At 40.5% G+C, this 25,398-nt stretch overlaps 4 protein-coding genes across 4 annotated transcripts in view; 2 read left to right on the top strand and 2 right to left on the bottom strand.

Moving 5' to 3' along the window:
* Positions 1-310, bottom strand: part of LOC102192601 (uncharacterized) — an 8,423-nt gene extending 8,113 nt beyond the window's left edge. The window contains exon 1 of the mRNA XM_013911089.1: positions 138-310. Coding sequence (XP_013766543.1) covers positions 138-310 — 173 coding nt within the window. The remainder of the gene's footprint in view (positions 1-137) is intronic.
* Positions 161-10,629, top strand: fsd1 (fibronectin type III and SPRY domain containing 1). The gene is made up of 13 exons (XM_005733969.1): positions 161-373; positions 1,089-1,184; positions 1,264-1,395; positions 3,175-3,276; positions 3,498-3,520; positions 3,945-4,066; positions 7,245-7,454; positions 7,543-7,641; positions 7,754-7,901; positions 7,995-8,077; positions 8,481-8,732; positions 8,955-9,043; positions 9,153-10,629. The coding sequence occupies exons 1-13, from the start codon at positions 359-361 to the stop codon at positions 9,261-9,263; spliced, it is 1,482 nt and encodes a 493-aa protein (XP_005734026.1). The 5' UTR covers positions 161-358; the 3' UTR covers positions 9,264-10,629.
* Positions 10,630-11,049: 420 nt separating this feature from the next.
* LOC102192893 (signal-transducing adaptor protein 1-like) lies at positions 11,050-16,927 on the bottom strand. Its single transcript, XM_005734127.2, has 13 exons — positions 16,760-16,927; positions 14,814-14,885; positions 14,579-14,698; positions 14,425-14,481; positions 14,178-14,329; positions 13,752-13,883; positions 13,379-13,448; positions 12,719-12,821; positions 12,528-12,626; positions 12,008-12,079; positions 11,822-11,872; positions 11,577-11,708; positions 11,050-11,456 (listed from the first exon to the last, which is right to left on the bottom strand). The coding sequence occupies exons 1-13, from the start codon at positions 16,844-16,846 to the stop codon at positions 11,392-11,394; spliced, it is 1,212 nt and encodes a 403-aa protein (XP_005734184.1). The 5' UTR covers positions 16,847-16,927; the 3' UTR covers positions 11,050-11,391.
* A 5,333-nt stretch (positions 16,928-22,260) lies between these two features.
* LOC102200846 (ras-related protein Rab-11B) overlaps positions 22,261-25,398 on the top strand; it is a 4,667-nt gene continuing 1,529 nt past the window's right edge. The window contains exons 1-4 of the mRNA XM_005733970.1: positions 22,261-22,485; positions 23,719-23,914; positions 24,004-24,197; positions 24,291-24,371. Of these exons, the coding sequence (XP_005734027.1) occupies positions 22,446-22,485; positions 23,719-23,914; positions 24,004-24,197; positions 24,291-24,371 (511 nt within the window). The 5' untranslated portion in view covers positions 22,261-22,445. The remainder of the gene's footprint in view (positions 22,486-23,718; positions 23,915-24,003; positions 24,198-24,290; positions 24,372-25,398) is intronic.

Raw genomic sequence — 25,398 nt, forward strand, 5'->3', positions numbered from 1 at the left:
CTATCTATCTATCTATCTATCTATCTATCTATCTATCTATCTATCTATCTATCTATCTATCTATCTATCTATCTATCTATCTATCTATCTATCGCGTTGTCCTTTCTCTGACTGCACCTGAAAGCAGCATCCCTCACCCGCGCCACCAGAACATCACTACCCAGAATCCCCCCGTGCCGCATGCGCCCCGCTTACTACGGCCCAAAGGCGTTGGTGGTTGGTGTCCGTCCGAAGATGCGTTGCTCTCCGGCAGCATCAGTACCAGCTCCGCCGTGCTAATACACCAAACACCGGGGGACGGAGGAGACATACCGGCGGTGTGTGGAGCTGCGACCGCGCCGGTGCACCTGACTGCAAGATGGGAGACCAGAAGGTGAGCCGGAGCCGGGGGAACAGGTGTCTCTGATGGGGGAAGCCGTTTCAGGGCGTAGTGTACAAAGGAAGGAGGGGGAGACGCGGCAATATGAGGGAGTTTGTGGATGCAGCACGGGCTTGAATTTCTCAGTCGTCTTGTTTTTGTACTCGGTGTTTGTTCGGGTGGATGTGGGGTCGTTGCTGTGCTCGCTATCGACCGCTTTCTTATCGACAAGTATCGGTGTAGCAGTCGGGGACGTGGGGAAGGGGGCCTTGGCGTAGCTCCTCTTCCATCAACAAACATTGCACAGTTCTTCTGTATGAATGGGCTTTTTCACTGTGGCGTCGGAGCAGTGCAGCAGGAGTGGCAGCAAATCAAAAGTGTGGGTTTTTCTGTGTAATATTGTGTGTCCGGTCTTTGAAGTCGCCTGCGTAACGATTGCGGAGCTGCATTATTAAATTATAAATGCGCATCCTTCCGCCCTCCCTGTACACCGAGGGTAGGTCCCTCTCTGATCTCATCTGTTTAAAAGGGAGCTCAAAGCCTAAAGCTTTATGTGTCCACTCATCAGACAAGGGCTGATTAACACATCTTATCCACAGAGGAGGCTCTCCTGTGCGCTAATACAGGGATCCTGAGCCTGCCTGGAAGGGTCAGATTGTGTGTGAGTTCAAAGCAGAAATGTTAAGAAAAATCTGAATTGACTAAAGGAAAATTTTGTCTTTTTCTTCAGGAATCTCTGCGGAAGATCACCCACACACTGGCCATGAAGAATGAGGAGATTTCCAACTTCATCTGCACTCTCAAGCAGAGTCTGGACAACTTGGAGGTACAGTAACGCAAAGGGCTCAAGTTAAATTTGATCTCAAATGATACCCTGAACTTTTTTTTTTCTGCTGCGACACCAGGCAAATTCCAACCGGGTGCAGGAGGACCTGGAGTCTGAATGCAGCTCCCTCCATGCTGTTCTGGACGAAATGAAAGAAAATATGCTGACCCGTATCAAACAGGAGCGAGCAAGCCGTACCTATGAGCTGCAGGTAGCCGTTATTGTTTCTTGATTTGAAAAGTCTAGATCTTTTTAATCGGGGGGGGGGGCATCATTACATGTCTTAGACTTATTACCTGTCTGCATACGAAAGCAGGTGTTGCATCAGTGCTTGTGGGGACGTTGTTTCATTCTTTGTTGTTGTACATCCCATGCTCATCTCTTGATCACTGATTGAGTAAGGCGGTTCACAGGATAAAACCGGAGCCTCCTGACCTTTAAGTCAGACTAAAATCTAAACTTTTCTAAGTGAACAGCAAGCAGAATGCAACGTACTTTAACACGATCTCTTAAAAAATACTGTAACTGTACAGAATACAAACCACAAAAATACAGATAACAGGTTTAAGTGGAGCATCATCGTGTCTCTGTCGTGTTTGTCTTAACATTTATGTTTTTTAATGCCACTGTAATTTATAATATTGGTGAGAAGCGTTTATCCTTCAAGCTGAATTCTAAAATGCTTCACATGTTCGGTTGTACTTCTCTTGAAAGTGTGTTGACTTTGTGTCATTTGTTGGTTTGGAAATGCCTCTGAGGCATTAGGAAGACAGTAACAATAGCTAGTAATATGTTTTGAAGTGCGTTGCCAAGCTTAGAAAGATTTATAGGGGACTATGGAGCAAGAAAAATAATATTGCCACTTCCTTTAAACTGCTACCATCTGCACGGTGCTGTTGTTCCCCTTTGTTTGGAAAAAAAAATGTCCAAACTGTCATTTATTCCTCGAACCATGAACCTCCTGAACATGAATGGTTTCGCCCCAAAGATGCAAGGAGACTGAAAGTGTCCGTATGTGATTGTTTTTAAGTGGTGTGTACAGAATCAGGTGACTTCTGCTCCAATCAGCTTTCAATGATTTCCACCATAGCAACACTGTTTTTTCCTTTTTTTCCTTTACATTGCTTTAGCTTGTTAAAGTGCTTTAAAAAATGAAGTAAGAAAGAAGACCATAGAGAGAGAGAGAGAGAGAAGAGAAATACACGCTATATGCCTCAAAACTACTGAGCCATCTCCACATTACACCTGCAGGAGCTGTTCAAGCATGGAAACCCATGCAGTGAAGCTCCCGGCACACAGTGTTTGTGCTGGTGTTAATGCCAGAGGAAGTTTGGAACTCTGCAGTTACTGAATCAGCAGAGCATCGGCGAGTGTTATGCACTCGGCGACCCCGCTCTGTAACTTTATGTCATCAATATAATTCATGGCTGAGCTAGCATGGTTCTTAAACACTTCCATGTTGCAACAAGCCTCTTACAAGAGAGCTCAACAGAGGCATCCTATTACAGCACCATCGAATTCAGTGAGCCATGCAGTCTGTAAAGGCCGATTGCATGCTTGATTTTCATACACCTGAATTCAAAGATTACGAGGCGTGGTCCGATACTTTTGTTCATATTGTGTAACAATAAACAAGGTAAGGCCAGGAACTTGCAGCTGTGGAGCCAGAGGTACCTGCTGAAATGCTGCAGAGAGGAGGTGAAAATGACTCATCTCAAGTTTGCATTTTTTGCTTTTTTACTCTCTTTCTTTGCAACATTTATTCCAAACTAGCTGCATGAATGAAGGCTGATCTTTGTTTTCATTCATCTCAGGTCAAAATACCAATAATTCAAAAACGTCTGTAGCCTCAGGACTGAGCGATGACTCTCAAATGATGCAGCTAGCTCCATGGCTTCTGCTGGCAACACAATCAACTTATTATACAGACGAATAACCTGTGGGAGTTTGCAGATGCGCTCCATTTGACTGTAAGTTGGTCTTTTCTCAGAGTCAGCTGAGCGCCTGCTCCAAAGCCCTGGAGAGTTCAGAGGAGCTTCTGGAGATGGCCAATCAGACGCTCTGCTCCTCTGAGACGGACGGTTTTACTCAGGTAACTGACAGTCATGCTGCTGCGCCGTTTGATGTGAATTTCAGTGTCCACATACGATTTAATCTGTCCTCCTTGTGCTGTCATACTAGCAGTGATTTTAACATGGCCACCGGCAGCTTTTTGTGTTAAATGACAACATGATGGGCTCCTACTCAGTTCTCTCTTCGCTCCGTGTCTCTCCTCTTTTTTTTCCTTTCCCTCTCTGTGCTTCTCCTCTCCAGGCGGCCAAAGACATTAAGGATAGGTATAGTACTCAGCAATCCATTGCTTTCCTTTTGTCATAGCCTCCTGTAACCAGCGAGCCATCTAATGAATGTAGCGTGCATGCATTCAAACCTGTAGCCACCGCACCCATTTCATAGACAGTAAGCACGATGGAAGCTTTCCACTCTTTTGTCTCTGTGTTTCCCCACTCTCATCTCGAGTCTGTGCCATCCTGTGTCAGCCCCTCCCTGGATGAATGCTGCTCCCTCTCTAGCTCCGCTTTTTGAATTAGGGTGATGAGTTCAGCGCTAGTATGTCAGAAATGTAGTTAGTGGTCTTTTCTTAGTGAGCAGTACTAGAATCACCTGTTTCTTCTTTGTCGCCCTCTGGTTCAGTTCAATAATAGACCCGCACTTGTTTCCACCCCACGTCTTTGTGTGTTTTTTGTGTGTCTTTCTCCACAGCGTCACAATGGCTCCAGCCTTTCGCCTCTCCCTGAAGGCTAAAGCCAGTGACAACATGAGTCACTTGATGGTGGATTTCAGCCAGGAGAGGGAGATGTTGCAAGGACTCAAATTTCTCCCAGGTCTGAAACGAAGGAGTTGCTGACTTGCACAACATTAAAGCAGCACTCTGCTTCTCTACTTCTATTTAATTTTACACACCCGGTTGATTGTTTAAAGCTTCTGTTTAAAAGGGATAACCAATGATAAGAAAGTTACACATGCACACTTAGTTACATCTATACTCGACTCTTGTAATGCACTGCATACATTAGTAGGTCAATTACTTGTTGATTATTTACAGGTAGTGTGCGCTACAGAATCCAATATAAAGGAGAACTGTTTGTGTTTAAAGCCTTAAATGGTCTTGCACCTGGATATGTGGTAGATAGTCTGCCTCCATACACTCAATATCATTAAAGTGTGCCACTCCTGATCATTCCTCTAATTGATGCTTTCTGAAAAGGGGGATGTTTGCCTCGGCTGTTTTTGCAAACAGACGAGCATCGCCTGTGACGGTCGTTAAATCTAAACTGAAGATGTACCTCTTCTTTTTTTCTTTTTTTTTGTCAGGCTTTTGGAAATAGTTCATCTCTGGAGGATAGGTTCCTGCTGTGCAATTTTATGTAAATGTTGTGTAGCATCAATATTCAGGAACATGTTTAATTTATTTAGTTTTAGTAGTTTTAATGTGTTATATAAATAAAGTTAAAGAGAGAAGGGCTGAAGGTCAGATAAAATTAGGGGCTGCAGTACAGCTGAGCATAAGATTAGTAAGGATTATTTTGAACTCTACAAGAGTAGCTTAGCATGATTCAGAGTCCAAGAATTTAAATATGGAGCTGAAATTGAGGTTCTCCTTAACAGCTCTAGCTACTAATAATTACTTTGAGTAATTATTAATTACAGCTGTAGTATTTTACTATAATTAGTAACTAATTACTTTACAGTTTTTGTCTGAAAAATTACTTTTTTGGTATAAAATCTGCATCTAGTCATGTCATTGTCGGCTCTTGTCGAGTGCCAACCAATTTAATGGGTTTCAGTTGTTTCTCTGATCAGCAGAGCTGCACGTGAGGGCACAACTGTTTCAGTCGCATCGGAAGTTAAACAACCTGTAACCTGCCTGCTCCCTCGTACAAAGTCCAGGTAGTTTTTCACTAGGTCATATAGTAGAGCAGATAAAATATGAGGAGAGTTTACAGCAGCTAGACGGGATGTGCGTCTGTTCAGGCAGCGGGATCTCCTAAACTAAACAGTGTTTTTGAAGCAGGCTGCGTGATCCGGTGTGCTGCATGTGGGAAAAGGGGGGAAATCTGGTTAACGTTCCCACCTGAGTTCATGTGTGAAAACTCTTTTAAGATTTGAGCTTTTGTATTGTTACACCTTGAACTGCTACACAGTACATGTAGTCTAACTTCACCTCAGTGAATTTCAAAAGTAAGACGATGCAATCTAGATAAAACAACCAGAAATGAGTCACTGCACATTACACTTAATTTCACAACACAATGAAGTTAAGAGTTCAAAAAAATACTTAAGAGATTCTGGTCAGGCTGTGTTTGGTAGATAAAGTATAAGCTGCCACCCTGGAGGTGTTGTTAAGCGCAGTGTAGGCATTTTTGTGTTTTTTCAACCAGAACAAAAGAAAGGGTCGATGCTTGCTGTGTGTTAAACTTCCTGCAGTATGTTCCACTTACCAGCATTTTTTTATATTAATGAGTCAAATGAATACATGTGATGTGACGGGGAGTTACATACAGCAATAAAACCACAGAGAAGTATCACTCCACAGCTGTGCGAGACCTCCTAACCTCGTTATTGCACCGTTGCGGTTTGACAGCCTACATATGTAGTGTGGGTCTCAATCTGATCTGAATCGCCTGCTTTTAGCTGTAAAGCTAAGACACACAGAGCTAAGACACACTGCTGGTTAAACAGGATACAGTAAATGGAAAAGGTGAAAGTTTATCAGATGAATGTGAGTGAAGAGTTGGGCACAGAGAAGGGCGACTTTTTTATCCAGTGCATGTAAAAAATAAATAAATAAATAAATAAAATATTTATATTTTGCCACAAGGTCATGTCAGACTTCTTTTAGGAAAATACTGCCCCCTTGTGGTATTAAATGCAGCTTTACAGTTTTTCTCAGTCGCTTTGGTGCGTTTCTCAGAACACCATTAACATTTGCACAGCAGTTAGTGCATTTCCCAAAACAATTAGTGCAAACTGCAAAACCTAGTGGATAGCCTGCAAAAGCACGTCACATGCACAGAATTGATTATCCATACCTCAAAAGCAAGTATCCATGTCAACGAAACTGTCAGTGCCATCAAAATGAAAAGTCTTGACACCATCTTTATGAACAAGATAGTCAAATGGCATTGTCATGTTTCCACTATGACAGTTTATAATTTCAGTGTTTCCCATTGCAAAAACAATTGGTGACACCTGAAAATGCTGACGACAGCACTATGGCCTACATGTACAGCCATCTGAAATGTGCAGTAAAGTCACTGTAGATGTTATGGGAGTCTTGGGAGTAACTGAGACACTGAATACGTACGTTTCACATTTCCATTGTGTAGAAGTGTTTGTAATCCTACAGAATTGTGCAAAAGAAAAATATGCTACAGTCACTTGTTCACTGTAGAATACATGTAAACATAAAATCACCAATTTGGTAGAGCCTCCTCATGAGTGACAGCTGTAATTCACCTGAGATCAATTGTTCAATTTCGGAGACATTTCCAGGAAAAATGATACAGAAAAGTATAGGATTTGCTTGACAGATGGCCAATATTTGGCATGTGATAACTAGTTCAACAATTTTGTGTGTGATGACTTAAGCAATGGATGTATGACTATTAGTTTTATTGGGAATGACTATTCAGCATCCATAGGTATGATTACTTTTGACTGACATGACATAAGCAAATGGAAATGTCAGAAAGCAGCAGGGAAATGTATGGAAGCAACTGATTCATGTCCAAAATCATTTGCAGTTTGTTCAGAGAGAGGAGAAATTGCTACTATGATGTGCACAAATGACTGAGTGTTGTGGAGGTTGAACTAATAGTTATAAGAATTTCAATTCTGATCTGAGAAACGCACCAAAGCGACTGAGAAAAACTGTAATATCGAACTGTTACACTTCTTGACTATTTTAGTACCTTTTTTAAATGAAAACAAGACTTAAAGAGCAGTGAAAGTTGATGTTGGACACAATCTGTAACAGGTAAAAACTCTTTTTGTCTTCAGTTCCTGCTACTCCTGAGATCCAGGTGTCAGAGTGCCAGGTGTGCGACAATACGGTGACTGTAGTTTGGAGTTTACCAGAGCCTGATACCAAGATAGACCACTACATACTAGAACACCGGCGCACAAATCACGAGGGTCCACCTCGCATCCGAGAGGACTACCCCTGGATGGTGGTGGAGGGGATACGAGAGATGGAGCACACTCTCACGGGTAGGAAGAGGACTGTGAGGTGATGTTTGGCATTTATAGTTAAACTTTGAGTAGATTTTCTAACCTAGAAAACTTCCCTAATTCCAAGGTCTGCGCTTTGACACCCGGTACTTGACGTTCAGAGTGAGAGCGTGTAACAAGGCTGTGGCGGGAGAGTTCTCTGAGCCGGTTACACTAGAAACCCACGGTGAGAATACTTGGATCTGGCTGCTGTTATTTTACTCTGACTGACAAAAGATGTGGGGCTTTTCAGTTTCCTGTACACTAAAAGAAAAACGTTGCTTCTTTCCCATTTCCAGCTTTCACTTTCAAGCTGGATGCTGCTTCAGCTCATCAGAACCTGAAGGTGGAGGACTTGAGCGTTGAGTGGGACAGCAGCGGAGGAAAAATACAGGACATCCGAAAAGACAAGAACCGAACCAACTCACCAATGCACTCCCCAGCCAGGTTTGTAAGCTGCTGATTTCATGTGCTAACTCTCATTATGAATAAAGCTCAGAAATATTGAATCTTTCTAGCTCGTGTCTTTTCTGTAATCAGGTCAGCCCTGATGTCTCCTAAGAGAGCACCGACCGCCCGGCCCGGCAGAGACAGGTTTACAGCAGAGTCGTACACAGTGCTGGGTAAGAATACGTGCAGCAAAAAAAGAGGGAAGGACAGACACAAACTTGTTTTTGCATTACCAAACCGCCCCAGATTGTAGATTGTAAGATACAATGTTAGAAAGTTACACAATAAAGTAATCTGATCTTCCTTACCGCCCAAGGTGAACTAGTTAGTTGGTGTAATGAAGGCTTTACACGAGAAGAAATGATCCAGATTTAAACCAAAGGTTTTTTTGTTGTTTCTTTTAATTACTGCACTTTTTACAGTTTTGGATATTTTAAACCGAAATCATTTCCACATAACTAACTTTTCAAATCAGATTTCCATCTCTTAGCAAGGCAGTTGTTACATAACCACAGCTGTCAGCATGCGTAAAGACAGTGGCGATTGTTTTGACGCTGGCCTTATGTGTCGTGACAGCTGACACTGTGATTGATGCTGGCCAGCAGTACTGGGAGGTGCGTTTCGACAAGGAGAGCAAGGCCTTTGCCGTGGGCGTAGCCCTGCGGAGCCTCGGCCGATTCGACCAGTTGGGGAAGAGCAGCGCTTCCTGGTGCATCCACCTGAACAACTGGTTGCAGCAGAGCCTCACAGCCAAGCACAACAACAAGGCTCGAACCCTCGACTGTCCCATCCCAAATAGCATCGGAGTCTACATCAACTACGATGAAGGTAGGATCCAAACAGATCAATGGGTGAACTCAAAGATTTAGTTTGCCTCAGCCACAATTTGGTAACTGGAACAAAATGAAAATGAAAAGAAAAAGACTGTTTAGCGTTATTTGTGGATTAAAGTGAAGCAAGAATAAGGCTACTTTAACTTCCACACATTTTAAAAAGCAAATCTTTATAAAATAAACCGTTAAGTATGTTTGCCTTTGTGTTTCTCTCCAGGTATTCTGTCTTTTTACAACGCCAAAACTAAGCAGCTGATGCACACTTTTAAAACTAAGTTTCAGCAGCCAGTTATCCCAGCGTTCATGGTGAGGAAATTCAAGCCTATTTTTGTCTGAAAACTTTGCACCACCTGCTGATTTTTATTTTTATTTTTATTTTTTTAATAAACTGGCTGTCATGTGCTGCCCCCTGCAGGTGTGGAACGGGAGTTTCTCTGTAGTGACGGGCCTGCAGGTTCCTAGCGTGGTGCAGAGCGGCCAGAGGAAGAACAGCGGCACCAGCAGCTCCAACGCCAGTCTCAACTAGACACATCCATGCACCTAGCCAACTGGACTCCTCCCACCTCCACCTCAGCGCCGCAGATCATCTCCTCTGCCCTGACCATATCGCAGAAGAGTTAAATCACTGGAGTATGACAGTTTATCCTGTTCCACGTGCAGTGTCTGTGTTGCATAGAGACGAACTTTAGGTGGGAAGAGGTGGGTCTGCTGCTCCCTCAGTGACAGAACTCTTCAGATGTATGACTCTGGCTGTTGTGAATGCTGGGGATACAGTAGGTGTAGGCTTGCTAGGTTTCCTGTCTCTGCACATCCATTTAGCACCACTGCTGCTAGAGCACTGATTTAGCGCTGGCCGCTGTCCATCCTTCTGTCAGCCGAACTGTTGTGCAGCCAGCTGCCGGTTCAGGGTTACGCTCTGTCCTGTCTGCTCTCTCTCCCTGTGCCTTCCTGCTCATTTCCAAAAAGATGAAATCGGGTACGCTAATAAGCTTTCTGTTCCAATTTAAAACTATGTCAGAAAAATTTGGATTAGCGGTTATTACCTATCCAGCCAGCAACCAACATACGGTCTATAACCCAAATAACAACCTGCACCTACACACAGTTACTGAAGTCCCTGAATCGCTGCCAGCAGCTTTTAGATACAAGAAATTAACATATTTAGGATGCTGAATTTGTTTTGTTGCCAAGGCATGTGCATTTAACAGTGTCTATTGTATTTCATATAATAGCCAGGACCCACACTTTGGGCTCTTTTGGCTCCTGCTGAGGTTTTGTTAGTTTAAAATCAGAGATGGTGTTAACTGTGGAGGAGTCTGTCGTACAGACTAAAAGTCAGAGGCAACTTCCTTCATTTTAGCTCCTTGTAGTGAAGTCAGAGCGCTCATGTGGCTTCAGGATTTTTGAAATGATTGTACTGTATACTCACATAACTGCACTCTAATGCTTGTCCCTGTATATGCACCATTTCTTTTGCAGCAAAGAGTTCCCATTACGAGTAGTGGACTGCGTTTAGTCCTAAATATAACAAATAGCTAGGCAGTAGCTGGAGCTAATAAATCATATAATACAGATTAGCCATTTATGGAGCCACCCAGGTGAGAAACTAAAACGATAAACCCTGAAAACTTAGTCTGAAGTCTGTTTTTGTGCACCGCCTGACCTCTGAGAAGCATCCACCTCATGCTGTATGTAACACACGGTAACAGTGTTGCTTTGCCACATTTCTCCCTCTACGTGTGTTCTGAGTAACGTAGCCTGCGATGCTTTAAAGAAGCGAGAGTTCTGTTGACTTTGTTTCACATGCTGACAGATGTCAGAGTTTATTGTAAATAGTTTAATTTTTTCCACTATAATGTATCAGTCATTGAGGTAATAAAGGAGTGAGAGCACTGTGTTTGTCCGTGGATGTCTGTCTCAAAACAGAAATCAACAAAGGAGGACAAAAAGGTTTGGCTATATGAATAATACATAAAGCGGAAATAGACCTGGCACAGACCGTCATAAAACCTATCCTGTTGCTGCATGGCACCTACTAGAATTTGCTTGATCACATGACCTGATGCGAAAGAGCAAGTTTTACTTCAGTAAAAAAAAAAAAAAAATAAAAATTTTATACGATACATTTACAGAAACCAAAAGTTCGTCTGGCAGTTCTGTTTTTCTTCATAGGGCTGCATCACTAAAAAGGTGGGCAGTAATACACTACAGTTCAAATATGAACATCCTGCCTGTAAGGCAGAATATAACCATTGTAGCTATGGAAATCTTAAAAAAAACAAAAAAAATCTAAAAACACTGATAAATGTGATTCAATAGAACAAAGAAAAAAAGTGCCACTTTCATTGGCAAATGTGCAAAATGTACAAGAGAAAGGTATAGATAATGTGACATGTGCACTGCTCTTTACAGTTGATTAATTTGCTAACGAGTGTCCAAGAGAAACAAAAATCAATAGCACGTTAATCTTCTGAGAGGCTTTGCTGCTTCTGTGCTGCCGACAGAGCCGAGCTACACTGCGGAGCAGGGGGAGGTTATCAGCGGCCCGTTTCTGCTCCCATGTGTCGGTTCATCTTGCAGGGACGGTCTGACACAGCAGCTTTGCCATATTGTCACAGATGGAGATTGCTCTCAGGGGCTCCCGTCACGAGAGGTCACTGGCACTTGCCCTTGTTTTTTTCCAGCCGAAGTTTCAGCTCAGATATTGTTGCGCGAGCAACTAAAAGATAAACAGATTATTAAGTTCAACATGAGAAAAAAGTAAAAATAACTATTTAGAAAAATATTAAATGTGTTTCAGATTTCACTGAGGTAGGAAAAAGCCTTAAAGTGAACCTACGCTGATTATCGGGGTCTGTAACGGCTTTCACCTTCACATCTTGTTTTGTGGTTGAAACGGAGGAGGGAAAAAATTTGCGAGGTGCAGGAGTTGGAGGCATGAGTGGAATTTTCTGGGTTTTCCCTTCTGGTTCTGTAGTGAAGACAGACACATACAAGGGGGGAATTAGCCATACAGCGTCAAAGTGAATATTTTCCAATAGTTTCTTAAATTAGAAAGCGAGATAGAGATCGAGAGCGACTTACGTGGCAACGGATTGACTGAGGAATCTTCTGTCTCTTCTGCTTCCTCATTCCCTGTTTGAACACAGACATTGCTTAGAAACAGTAACTGGAAAAATGAAGTCACACCTGTTTACACTTGTAAAACATAACAAAAAACTCATGATGGATGAGCTGATTGATGGCACATGTGACAATGGTGATACTCACAGTTCTCATTCAAATACAAGCACTCTTCCACTGGCAATTCCTCTGGTTCAGGAGATGGTGTTTTTCTACAGACTGGAAAATAGAAGACATGATTTTGATTATTGGAGCACCTAATAAAAAATAAAGAAAGAAAATGACCAGATTTTAAACAAACAAACAAACAAACAGGTACTATTTCAACCAGCAACCTTGGGAAAACACAAATATGCAGACAATAAACACGGCATATTATGTTCAGGTAAATAAAGGTCAACGTAATATGTTTTAGTCACAGGAGTCTGGAATGAATTCAATATCATTTCAAACGATTGTTTACTGTGATATTTTGTGCAGATTTTCTTAAATTACAGTTTAATTAATTAAAGTTTAATGGTAATTAGCATTTAATTTCAAAGTCCAGAGCCAAAAGAAGAAACTAAAGTTAAATCACTAAGAGGAATCTCCCAACTGCACCAAAACAAAGAGGCTTACAAAGCAGAGTAAACAGACTGATGTATGAGTTTGTGTTAATGGAAAATACCTGGTTTGGGAGGCTTGGAAGGAAGGCTTGGTGGAGGACCTTTTTGCAAGGGCTGCTGAACACTCTTTTCTCCATTTTCATTATCAGAAGAAATATAAGCTGTTAAAAAAAGTCCATAGCTTATATTAGTCATGGAATAATTACTACAGAAGAACAAATAGAGACTGGACTATATCAGGTTCTGTACATACATAATTTCTTTTCATATGGTTCTTCAATAATGAGGGGAATCAAAACTCCGTCAGTTGATGTCACTAAATAGCTGATCATATCGTGCAGAGTGTCACAGGTGACCTGCACAGAGAGAATAATCAAATACACAAAGTTAACAAGGGTGTGTGTGTGTTGACTTGGTCATTTATGGACCTGCAACGATAAAATGTCTTGCAGGAACTGCAGTGAGCACTGCTGCTGAAATTCACTTTACAGACTGAGGTGTGTCATGAGAGCACAGAAGGAAATGTATGCAACTTTCAAGCACAAACCTAGCGTTGTACCCGCAAACTAATGCAAAAAACCACACACACCAGGGCTGAGTCGTGAAAACAGCAGCCAGATTAAAACAATCATCTGCTGCCATGACAATTTTATTCCCACCACAGCCTTTACTGTTAAATACCTTATTGTTTTCCAGGAGGTCATAACACTTTATCTCTATCGCCAATAAAACTATGAAAAAAAAAGTTCTATCAAGGGCAGCAGTGTGTGTGTGTTGCACTGTTTGTCACTGCCATGTGGGTGTAAGCCACACACAGAAGATTTCATAAAGCAATAAAAAAAAAAGGCAAGACCTGCATAGAGAATAAAATGTACAACTGAACCCAGAATTGGGCTTTAGTGTTAATACTCACTTTAGGCTCCACATCGATGATGAAGCCGCCGTCGTGTTTTCGGATCACGCGGTAGTGTTTGACTAAAGGGCTGCAAGAAAAAAAAAAGAATAAACTTTAAACCTGAATAAAATACCAGCATAGTTATTGCTATCAGCCACGTTGGGACACTGTGCAAAGCGTAACGTAAAAACAGAATAAATAAATCCATATTTCAGTTCTACTGTGAATAAACAATATGATGGGTTTATGAGGTTTTCAGATCACTCCATTCTGTTTTAATTAGCATTTTACGCAGCATCACAACTTTTTGGGAATTAAGTTTGTATATTATTTGTGTTATGTATGAATGAGTGAGCACATGTTTATATCTGTGTCCGATGTGTGTGCGTACCTGTCCAAGTCCTGCCTGGTGCTGACAGCGAAGGAGCTCCCATCGCTTCCAGGTCTCAGCAGCAGGTTTCCTCTTTTGACTTCTCTGTCAAGAAGCAGCTCGGCCTCCAGGCGGGAGACATTGTGGTAACAGCTATAGGAATGACACAAATGTGTCACTCATCAGCAGCTGAGCTCGGTATATAATTAAATTCTAATGGAATGCATATGCAAAGAATGTTTCTGGCATTAGAGTCAATCTTGACTTCTTTCCAAAGAAAACAAAATTCCAACATGTCTGGCTTCTTTTTTTTTTTTTTGTTCCAAGAATGAAAATGCAGATAATTCAGTTAAATACCAGTTAACGCATTTACAGTTATAGCAACACCTCTTCGCCATAAACCTAGTCAGCAATAGTGCAAAAGTCACGAGTGTCTTTGATACTGACGCTGGCATGTCTGCTTGTAGGGTGACATAAGAAGGGCAGCTGGTCTCAGCAGATGGAGGACTGTTCTGTTTTCTCTCCGTTTCCTTTTGTACTGCCTCTTTCAGCATGTGGATCTGACCTGGCAGCAGATTCAGAGAGGTGGGCACAGCCAGCTGCAGGAATACATAATAATAATTTTAAATACTCTGTGTTACATCTACAGCTTGTTATTTTTCTATAAAGTGAGATAAAGGTTTGTACCACAGACCTCAGCCACAGCTTGGATATAGCCCTTCCAAAACTCACGAACTTCTGCATTTGGGACCTAAAGAAGTGACAGAGGAGGAGGAAAAGGTCAAAAACAGAGCATCCTCCTTTGATAGAAATCAGACCAGTTGCATGTATTCCACATATTCCCTTACGGTGAATTTGATATTTCCGCCTTTCAGTCGGAGATTGAATCTGGCTGCATCCAAGTTACGGTCCTGTCTGGTCTCATCTGTTACTGAGATAAATCCACTGAGATCCAGTTTCTCTATGTACTGATAAAACACACACAGTCAAAGAGGGTTAATCAAGAAAAGTTTGGGGTTTTTTGTTTGTCGTTTTTTTTAAAAAGAATAATTCAAATTTGTGAATTTCATTAAGTCAACTTACATCGCAGTCCTTTTTGTCATTGAAGAAAAAAAGGGTGTTTCCACAAAGGGCGGTCCACAGTTTCTGAGATGTCTGCACACAAAAGAAAAACAGCTCAAGAAAAGTGACGAATCCAGACACGTGGATAGATATTTTAAAAATAAAATCATCCATTTTCTTTTATCCATTTCATTTATTTCCTTCCAAGTAAAGAAGAAAGCAAAGTTACACAACAAAGGAAAAAACAACAACATCAACAAAAACCAGGCTGATGACATTTCTGGGAAAGACCTGATGAGTCAACTGATTCCTTTACCGCAAAGGAAACCGAGAAACCTCAACAGATACAGGTGTATGATATTAATAGCTCTGCTCTACATGCTTGTTTGGATTCCTTTGGACCTGAGGGGAATCATGATGCTGCATCACTGAAATAATTAAATGTGTTGGTGTGTAAAGTGTGTCAAATCCCGGTATGTGTACGAACAAAGTTAGGATTTTTTTCCATTCGTTTTTATTTTGTTTGTTTATTTGGTTTTTACAGTTTTGTTTTCATTTCAGCTTGATTTCAATTGATTTCTTTGTTTTTGATTTTATCAGTTTTAGTGTTAACTCTGCATTTGTCTGTTATGCAAGGTTTTACTATTGTGTGGCTGTCACACTGTAGGAAGTTCAGAATAGAGCAATGCACAATGCAAAGATTTTGTATGAAGTCACGCAGACGTCAGTTTCACTCAACGGGTACACCAATGCCTCCCCAGACTTGTTTTGCCTAGACTGAGAAAACCAGAGACATTTCATGTATAATTTCATCTTATTTTGGTCTACAGACAAAGCAAAGACCCGAATGAAGCTCTCTTTTTCCATTTTCCAACACTGTGACCTGCTGGCAAATATTAAGGCTGATGGCAAAATCTCTAAGGCATTCGATGCCAAGCTCAAACAAATTGTGTTGAATTTATAAAGTGAGATAAAGGCTTGCCTTTCAGTCTCATGTGCACAGTCTTATCAGTAACACCTTGTAAGAACAGCCCTCAGGATTTATGATCTCTAAAGCTTGATGTTCTAGTTTATATCTTGTGTTAGTTCCTGGTTTTCTCAAATGATTACGACAAAAGCAATAAAGAAGTCAAACCAGTCTGACAGGCAGAAAAAAAATGTGAAAATGACGAGGAGCTTCTCTACCACAGTAAACAACTTTTTTACCTGGTTTTTTCTATCTAGTTCTTTTACCTACATCTGTTTTAAAGGGTAACTGAGCAGTAACCATGCCAATGCAGTGCTGTTTTATCATTTCAAGCATAATGTTGTAAAGACTAAGTACAAATATTACATTGGAATACAGTTTATATAAAGCACAGGCTTGTGCAGGAAAAAAATTAAATATTGCCCAAAAAAGCATAGAAGTCCTCTTTGAAGTCACTAAATGACCCTGACATTAAAATGAATAAGTAAATAAAAATATTTAAGAGTTGGCAGTTGTTAGGAACATTAATGGCATGTTATGCACATGGTTGGCAGGTCAGTCATTCATGTTCCTCTGTTGTTATCACACACACACACACACACACACACACACACACACACACACACACACACACACAAAACAAACAGAAAACATATTTCAGACTAATTGATTGCTTTACAATAAGGAAACGAATTTGACAACATTTCAAGCAAAAGTGGTCACATTTTTGCACTTTTCAGTTGCAAGGATTTGCTCTTTTTCTCTCTCTTATATATAAGAGCAAATTCTTTTGGACAGTATCAATCAATAGAAAGACTTTGCTTCATCAGGTCTTGATCATTTATGAGAAATTCATGGACATTTAAACTCAAAAACTGACTAAACTATTTGAAAGTTAAAAACCTGAAGCCTCGATAGAAAATAATGACATGCTTGCTGTAAGCGTGAGTATACAACGGTCAAATATCTGCACAAACAACCAAGCAAAAATCTTATTTACCTCATCATTGAATGCTCTCTTCTCCATGTATCCTTCATAGTAACAGTTTGGCAGCTGGTCCCTCGGTCGCCTTGTTCGCTTTGCCATCACAGCAAGTGTCGTTGTTCAGAATAAGTCAGATTATACTGTGAATACGAACTCAATTCTCCTACAAATGTATGAAAAGTGCCCCAGCTGCCTGACTATAAAACAACTCAGTCCTTGGGCCACGCCCTCGACCAATGATTGGTCAAAGAGCGAAGTGGGTGGGGTGTTTCTTGAGGACGGAAACTACCTTTTCTTGCAACTTGGAACAAACTCCAGCGCCTGGTATTTACACCTTAATGAACTTCAAAAGAACTAAAGCACAATGCTCATCAGAGCGTGTATGTTCTTCAGTCATTATTTACAGTAAATAATTCACAGGTCATTAAATGGAAACAACGCAAACCATAAAGCTGTTGAGCTGGAGCGTTAGCTTTTTAGACCTGCCATCATCAATGGCCACTAGTAACTAGTACATGTGTTTACCACTTCATTCTTATTTTTTTATTTTCTTTTTACATTTTCATTAACTTTGAATAGTCAGCTACTCATTCACAAGTCTGCTCCAGAACCATTTCACCTGTTTACCTGTTTCTCAGGTATACAGTTTCCAGATTTCTGTCCAGAGACCTGCTTTTAGAAAATCTCTGACCTGAATTCATAGCTTATTTCAAACCTCTGCATACAGTTTGTTTGTAGATTATTCACTGCTTTGAAGCGCAGTTGTTTTAGAATTTCTTATCGTGACTATTTTTATTTGGTTTTAAATGGGCTCAGTCCAGAGTGTGTTTGCTAACTTCAATTTAGTCTTCATTGTTTGAGGATTAGGCCTTTTTTAAATGGTTATAATATGAAGGTTATTCATCTGGGGCACTCTGATTAAACATTTGCACCAAAACTTGCTTGGCAGGTTGTGTTGACATAATCTGACGAAACTGGCAAAGACTAAAACCAAACTTATTTTTCTTACTCTATATTTTTATTTTAGTTTAGATTTCTAAGTACACTATGTGTTTTCCGCTTGTTTTCTGTTTAGTTGGCCTTAGCTTACGTTTAGTATTAGTATTAGTAGTAATCTTTGTTTTGCACGTGCTGCAGGTCCCATAGCTCCACACAGTATGGAACTATGAGGAAACAATATACTCCATATAAAGATTTTTGATTCATTTTGAATTATTCTAAAGTTTATAACTTGGGCATGCTTAAAATGACTTATAGTGTGCAGGGTCTTTACAACATAATTCAAATTCAATTCAAATGTTTGTGATTTGGCGCTACTTTCCTATAAAATATACTACTCTATAATAAAGCATGCACCTTAAAAAAAAAGTATAGTGTACTAACGCTGTAAGATGGGAAATGGTGTTTAACCAAGAAATTGCACATTGCTTAAATTTGCGTGGGCTCTCTCCAGGTATTCCAGCTTCCTCCGACAGGACAAAGGCATCCGCTTAAGGGCGTCAGGTTAACTGGTGAATCTAAATTGCCCAAATGTAAATGAAGTGCGAATATTTTGACTGTCTGTCTCTCTTTAGCCCTCGTTAGCCCTGCCTCTTGGCGACCGGTTCAGGGTGCACCACTACCAAGGTACAGGCAGTGAAACAATGGCGGGATACGTCAAGGCCTAATCTTTCGGTTAATCAGGAGCCATAACTTGATATCATCACGGTTTTTAGTAAAAATAGCACAGGCTTCTTTCAGATAGCATGAAACAGGTCCTGAGATTAGCCATCAACTTGTACTTTATTCTCAATCTTGTCAAAGTTTTTTGGTAATCTGATTCCATGAGAACGTTGCTGAGCTCAGTGTTGCATGAAAGATGACGTAGTAATAATCGTGTATTTTTTTTCTGTTGCTACAAAATGAACTGAGGACACGAAGTCACATTTTCAGATGCCAGCGCCACCAACAAAAACATGTTTTTGTCGATTTTAGGGCTGTTCCTCGTGTTGAAATAACTGTGCAAACACACAACACAAAGCAATGCAGGAAAAAAATAAGATTAAATAGCAGTTCCCGAATTTACGTTAAGGTTGAGCCTTGGCGTTACTTTAGCAGTGTTTACTCTGTGAATGTGTGATCTTTGATCTTTACAAAGTAACTCACTCTTAGCCATTATAGTTTAACATCAACAATCCAGCCTAAGGTTCATTTACGCAGGGCTCATACCTATACACTGTAAAAAAGAAATGTCCGTGAACATTACAGTGAAAAACAAAATTCAACATTACTGTTAAAAATAGTACAGAGTTACTGTAAATCAAGAAACATTAAGCTATGTCAAAATAATTTTTACTGCTAATATATGTTTTTATGTGAAAATATATTATAGATTTGTAAAAAGAAAAAAAAAGAAAAGGAAAAAAAAGAAAACTTTTGCTCTACTTTTAACGCTACATATAAAGCCAGCCTCCATTCTGAAATCAGAAATCATAAGCTCTCAATTTCTACAGAAACAAGATGTTAAATATTATTTCTTTTAGTCCTTTTCAGAGAACAAAATGCAACAGTTTCCGTTTAAATATGGGTTCACCACCAACAATCTAACTTTTAGGCTTTGAACAGAGAGCAACAGCGAAATATGTCGCTGTGCCATCTTGATTCAGGCGAACTGAGTGAAGCACGCGGATAACATCCACGGCACTCGATCTGCCTCGACCTGACGCATAGTTACGTTTCTTTGAAGGTGCGTCATGTTACCTGGAAGGTTACGGTGTAGTTTCCGGTTTCTTAGTGAAGACTATTATCCGCAATGATGCACAAATGTTTCCAAGTTTAAATCATCATTTACAGCCTATCTGTCACGAAAGCACACTTTTCAGAGCGCAGTATTGGTGAAGTCATCTGTCCCAGTCTGTTGACGTTGGCCCTAAAGTGTGGGAGGCAGTTAGAAAGACAGACACGGATATTATAGTTATTACGTGAATATCCACCACCCAGTGGATCTGTGGGGTATATGTAAAAAAACAAAAAGCGAGTAAAACAATCATCATTGCGTATCTACCGCAGCACCGACCTGTCAAAATAACCACAATGAGAACAGATCATAAGCTCCGGGTGGAGTGCCCAGACAGTGATGTAACACAAGTGTCAAATATCATGCAGGACCAAAATGATGTAAATTGACATGTTGATCAAAGTAAGACATGAATAAACACAACTAATAGGAAACTGTTAAGGAAAAGATTCAGACACAGTTGGGGAATAACATACAGTGTAAGATGGGGATTGAATAAATCTGAAAATGTATTCAATTTATTAATTAAGATAAACAAAAGGTGGAGGTGTCCCCCAAAGGTCTGCGTTATTTTTTGTCTCTGCTGGCTCTTGACCTGCATGTGCTTACAGCGAACACCCCGGGAGCTTTTTTGGTTTCTTCTTGGTATTTGTTGAACTTGCAAGTTCAATAAACCAGCTGGCATCGAACTCTGCTCTTCTTCTGTGATTTTAGTGTTTTGGTTTTTAACTAGTTGACAAAGCCTGAATCCACATCCTATCAACATGAATAAATTTTGCAATGTCTTTAAAATTTGCAAATCCACAGCTCTCCACTTGAGTTCCTTTAGAAGTGAGTATTGTACTCAAGTTGTGTGTTTTTTTTAAACCACATTTAGCGTGAATCACTGTTTATAGTGGTTGATTATGAATTCTTGTGTTCACAAAGGTGTTTAGATGATGGACACAAAAGTTGAAACAAAAAAAAAAAAAGAAGAAGCAACAGCGAGTGCACCCAAGAGTCCTCGCCCTCACTGCAAATCTCTCTGATTTCTGGTAAGTGGCTGCACAGTTTATTGTACATTCATTTGACAAGAGAAGGGTGTAGGGTGTTTTTTGTAGGTGTGCCATCTTAAGTTTATTAGTTTATGCATTTGTTGAAGTTAAGCACTGCATAAATATCACCATTTCAAGAGCTGATGAGATGCAAATATCTTGCCAGTGTTGGCCACACAGGTTCCTTTCTTTAGCTGTTTTGGGCCTTTTCAAAAGTTTTGGATGGACTTGGATGATATAGATTTGTCAGATTAGTTGTAAGTAGAGAGAGTTGGTTCAGACCAAAGCATTGCTGTCCCCTGGTGTTGCTTTTTTGTCCTACACCAAAAGTTTTGGCAGTTACACAAACATGTTTCTATGATACAGTGAAGAACAATCACAAAGGCTTCATAAGTTTCAAAGATTTAATTTAACAAATACATATAAGTTTAGTTTTGGTAGTGCCAAAACATTTGGCCACTATTGTACTACAGCTTGATTGGCCTGACGTCCACAGACTGTAACATGGGCAGCAGTTTATCACGTTTGTTGGGCCAATTTCTTTAATTGTTGGATCTTTAAAATAAATACACAACACATTTTTTAATATACAAAACTGTTTAACCATCTCTCAGCACAGTGCAGCTGGAGAAATCAGTACTGCCAACTTTGTAAGAGTGTGGGATGGCTAGCACTCAGTTTCATCATCAGTATTATGTGTTTTTCCATTTTTCTTTTTCCTTGTTTGGATGGAAAACTAAACAAATAAAATACTTGTATGTGACTTTTTTAAAAGTCTTCAAGGGACTCTCTGCAGTCCTGTGAAAAACTGAGCACATCCCATAATCAGTAACTTGCTAAATGTGGAATCACCTTTAGCAGCAATAACTTGTTTTCTGTGTGACTTTATCAGTCACTCAAATTATTTTGGAAGAATTCTGGCCCACTCTTATTCATTTGCATTGCACAGCTGTCCTAAGGCTTTTGAGACAAAACTTCAGTCGGGTTCAGGTCTGGACTTTGGACCATTACAACACCTTGATTGTTTTCTTATTGCATGAGCCAACATCTAGCTGTCAGACAAATGGCCTCCAAAATACTTTGGTATGCAGAGGAGTACATGGTCGACTCATTTTCTGTAATGTGTCCAGGTCCCAGGGGCTGCAAAACAAACCTAAACCATCACCCCTCTACCACCATGTTTGACAGTTATGGTATGAGGCGTTTTTCCTGATATGCTGTGTTTTGTTTTCATTGTGCATGGTGAAATATCTCCACTTTGTTCCAGAAGTCTTGTGGTTTGTTCAGGTGCAGATAAGCCGTGCTGGCAGTTATTTCTGGTAAGAGGAGGGTTTCTCCTTCCTTTCCAAACAAGTCATTCTTGCTGTTTTCTATTTGTACAATCATGAACTTGAACATGTAACTTAAGGGTGAATTTGCTGGCAGCTGTCTTGAATGTTTTCAATTTGTGAATAATCTCTCTGTACAATGAAGGACTTGTTGCATTTGATTACCGGCACCTGCCTGTTACTTACCCTCTTTATTCCTATGGAAGGGGTAAGGATGTACTTGGTTTTTCATTTTCATTTTCATATGTCTGTAAATTAAACGTCAGAATCCTCAAAAACTATGACATAATTTATAACCTTAAAAACACAAAATATTAAAAGTCGAATTATAATAAGAAGGTAAATGAATGTGAAGTATCCACAGGGAGACTTTTCCCAGCACTAACCGCATCGCCTCCTCTCTGTACGCGCAACTGCGTAGCGGGCAGTCACGTGACCGTGTCAGCGGCTCCGCTCCGTGCACATTGTCTCTCGTCATCTTGGCTCACCACCCTGGTTTGGGCAGGGAAACCTACCTACTCTCATCACCGCAATCTCAAAAAGGAGGGCGATAGTATCAAACGATGGGGAACAGGGACGATGAATACGACTTCTTGTTTAAAGGTAAGCGGAACCGCTGCCGCTTCTGGACGGGTTCAGCGTCAGTTAGCATGCTAGCTGCGGTACCGCCGGGTAGAAAATCAGCTGGTGGTGGCTGCTAACTGTAGCTAACCCGAGATCCCCCCCCCCTTTTTTTTTTTTTACATTTTATTTTATTATTATTATTTTATTTTACAATTGAAGCGTCGCTTCCTCTAATTAAACCCATACTTACCATTACTTTAGGTGCGGTGCTGTTTCTTTTGTACCGAGGTTTACAGCTAGCAGTTTGGGCTTTTCTAGAAAGTAGGGCGTGTGGCGCTGCAAGCTAGTGGCTAGTCAGACGGATGGTGCCATTACTTCTGCATTAATTAAACTTTACTGGCATGGAAGAGAAGTTTTCCTTTGCGGTGGCCACACGTAGACGTCTGCTATTTAAGCAGGGGCTCCAGCAATGGTCTGCTTTCTTTAGACTGCCTCCTAAACTCAGATGAAATGATTAAGAAAACAGGATTCCTCTTTGTGCCCCCCCCAAAAAAAAAAACAACAACAAAAAAACAAAACAAAACTGGAGCCTGAGGGAGGAAACTCGCTCCCAGTGAAAGCAAAGAGGAGGAAACTCCAGTAGCGCCCTGTTTTGCTCCCAGGTGTTTTACAAACATCAAAAGCCAGCATATTTTCATACCAAACAAATACCAAGCCCTGATCATATGATCCATTTACTCCTAGGATTACAGTTATGTTGATTAGGTTTCATTGTCAGAATGGGACCACAATAGGTGGCATCCTTATTTCCTCCCTTGTGATACTAACCTGAGATGAAACACTATGAATGGCCAAGTAGCTATCTCTTAAAAATATCAAATCAAAGTAAGGCGGTCTAGAGAAGCCATTGGATACTGATTGTAAGATACTGATGACTCGTTACGACACAGCAATAAGAGGCGTTGAGAAACTGATGAGTCAGATTTCCCATAGAGCAGGATATTGGCAACTTCTAACAGCCTCATTCCCAAAAGGGCAAAGTCTGATAGCTAGAGATAGAAAGCAACAGTTCAGCACTTTCAGCATGGCTGTAAATTCTGTAGTAAAATCTGTAATGCTGCAGCTAAAAATGAGTCTGTTTAAATTAAGTGTAAAAACAAAGTAGAAATCCAGTCACTGGTCACAGACCCGCCTATGGGACACTATTAAAAGTACAAGTTCCTTGAGTGCTCTTCATTTAAAGTCTAAATATAATTTTTGTATTGTTTCTAGTTGTACTAATCGGAGACTCTGGAGTAGGGAAAAGTAACCTGCTGTCCCGTTTCACAAGAAATGAGTTCAACCTGGAGAGCAAGAGCACCATCGGGGTGGAGTTCGCCACCCGAAGCATTCAGGTGGACGGCAAAACGATAAAGGCTCAGATCTGGGACACAGCTGGGCAGGAGCGCTACAGAGCCATCACCTCAGCGTGAGTATTTTCAGTTTGTCTAAACTAGCTTACACGATCGTGCAGTATTGACAGTATTTTAATCGTTCCGTTTATGCTGGTTCACTTAGGTATTATCGCGGTGCGGTCGGAGCTCTCCTAGTCTACGATATCGCAAAGCACCTGACATATGAGAACGTTGAACGTTGGTTGAAGGAGCTGAGGGACCACGCTGATAACAACATTGTCATAATGCTGGTTGGAAACAAGAGCGACCTCCGACACCTCAGGGCCGTGCCCACTGATGAGGCCCGAGCATTCGCAGGTAAATCGCACCGAGACACAATTATGCCAAACAGTCTGCGCTCAGTGTGATTTTGTGCATATCTCAAGTGTCGAACGTCTCTTCTCGTATTAGAAAAGAACACACTCTCATTTATTGAGACGTCAGCATTGGACTCCACGAATGTAGAGGAGGCATTCAAGAACATTTTAACAGGTAGGAATGCACACAGAATTTTTATTTTGAAATCTGATAAAAGGCATCTACCAAAATCATAATACTGGTAGTGACCAGTTCATGTAATTTCATCAAATGTTTCAGTATAGATTTTGTCACTGTGAAATGATTTTTGATGTCCCCAAAGTCCGTTATTAGTTGAATATGTTGATGATAAACAAGTATGGGTAACTACATTAACTATTGTTAAAATAAGTCATGTTATGCTCAATATTTTGAGCGCGATTTTTAAGGTTAGTAAGTTCGTTTCATTCTTAGTGAAGAACTTTTTTACAACTTGAATGTTCCAGCCATTGTATGTGCAGTATTATACATGTTAACATCTGTATGATGACATGTAGATGCACTTTATATTATAGCTTCCCAGTGTGCTTTTTTTCTGAAAAATTGATTATTTGACTGCTGTAAATGCAGTGAGTTAATGTTAATGTTAAGCCAACTGAAGCATAAAAAAGCCACCCAACTCAAGCCAATGGTAGTGTTCTGCATCAACAAGGTGATTCTCAATGAGCTTTATCTGAAAACTTGGCGTAGCTTAGCACGCTGTGCAGCATATCCTTAAAACAACAGGGGAAACTGGACAAATGAAGGACAAAATAAGAAGTTGCACGTCTATCAGTATCTTAAAGTCATGGCTATCAAGAAACCATTCGTAAGGGGGAATAAATAAAGAGAAAATGCTGGTGTTTGCCAAGTTACACAAGAATGGGACTGAAAAATAATGCCAAGAGGCCTGATGGAGTGATTAATCCAAATTTGAAATCCAAAGTTTATATTGCCATCATTTTGTCTGGAGGAACTCGGGAGAGAGGTACAACAGTGAGTGTCTACAACCATCTATAAAACATGGTAGACGCTCTGTCATGGTTTGGAGCTGCATTTCAGCTAGTGGTGTTGGAGATCTTGTCAAAATTAATGAATACAGAAAAGAACGGTTAGATTTTGAATAAGCCAAATCTGAGCAACGGCTTCATTTGTCAGTGATTCCAAACACACTGTCAATCCA

The sequence above is a fragment of the Pundamilia nyererei genome, unplaced genomic scaffold (assembly GCF_000239375.1).
Source record: "Pundamilia nyererei isolate P.nyererei 1_Seehausen unplaced genomic scaffold, PunNye1.0 scaffold00056, whole genome shotgun sequence".
Lineage (NCBI taxonomy): Eukaryota > Metazoa > Chordata > Actinopteri > Cichliformes > Cichlidae > Pundamilia > Pundamilia nyererei.

What these genes read in the sequence shown, in the direction of transcription:
- fsd1 (XM_005733969.1), top strand. An exon ending in AGACGGACGGTTTTACTCAG is followed by an intron (nt 3,277 to 3,497) that starts GTAACTGACAGT and finishes TCTCCTCTCCAG; the next exon opens with GCGGCCAAAGACATTAAGGA. An exon ending in GCCAAAGACATTAAGGATAG is followed by an intron (nt 3,521 to 3,944) that starts GTATAGTACTCA and finishes CTTTCTCCACAG; the next exon opens with CGTCACAATGGCTCCAGCCT.
- LOC102192893 (XM_005734127.2), bottom strand. Translation starts at nt 16,846, where the DNA reads ATGGCAAAGCGAACAAGGCGACCGAGGGACCAGCTGCCAAACTGTTAC. An exon ending in GCGGAAATATCAAATTCACC is followed by an intron (nt 14,482 to 14,578) that starts GTAAGGGAATAT and finishes TCACTTCTTTAG; the next exon opens with GTCCCAAATGCAGAAGTTCG. An exon ending in CTTGTATTTGAATGAGAACT is followed by an intron (nt 11,873 to 12,007) that starts GTGAGTATCACC and finishes GTGTTCAAACAG; the next exon opens with GGAATGAGGAAGCAGAAGAG.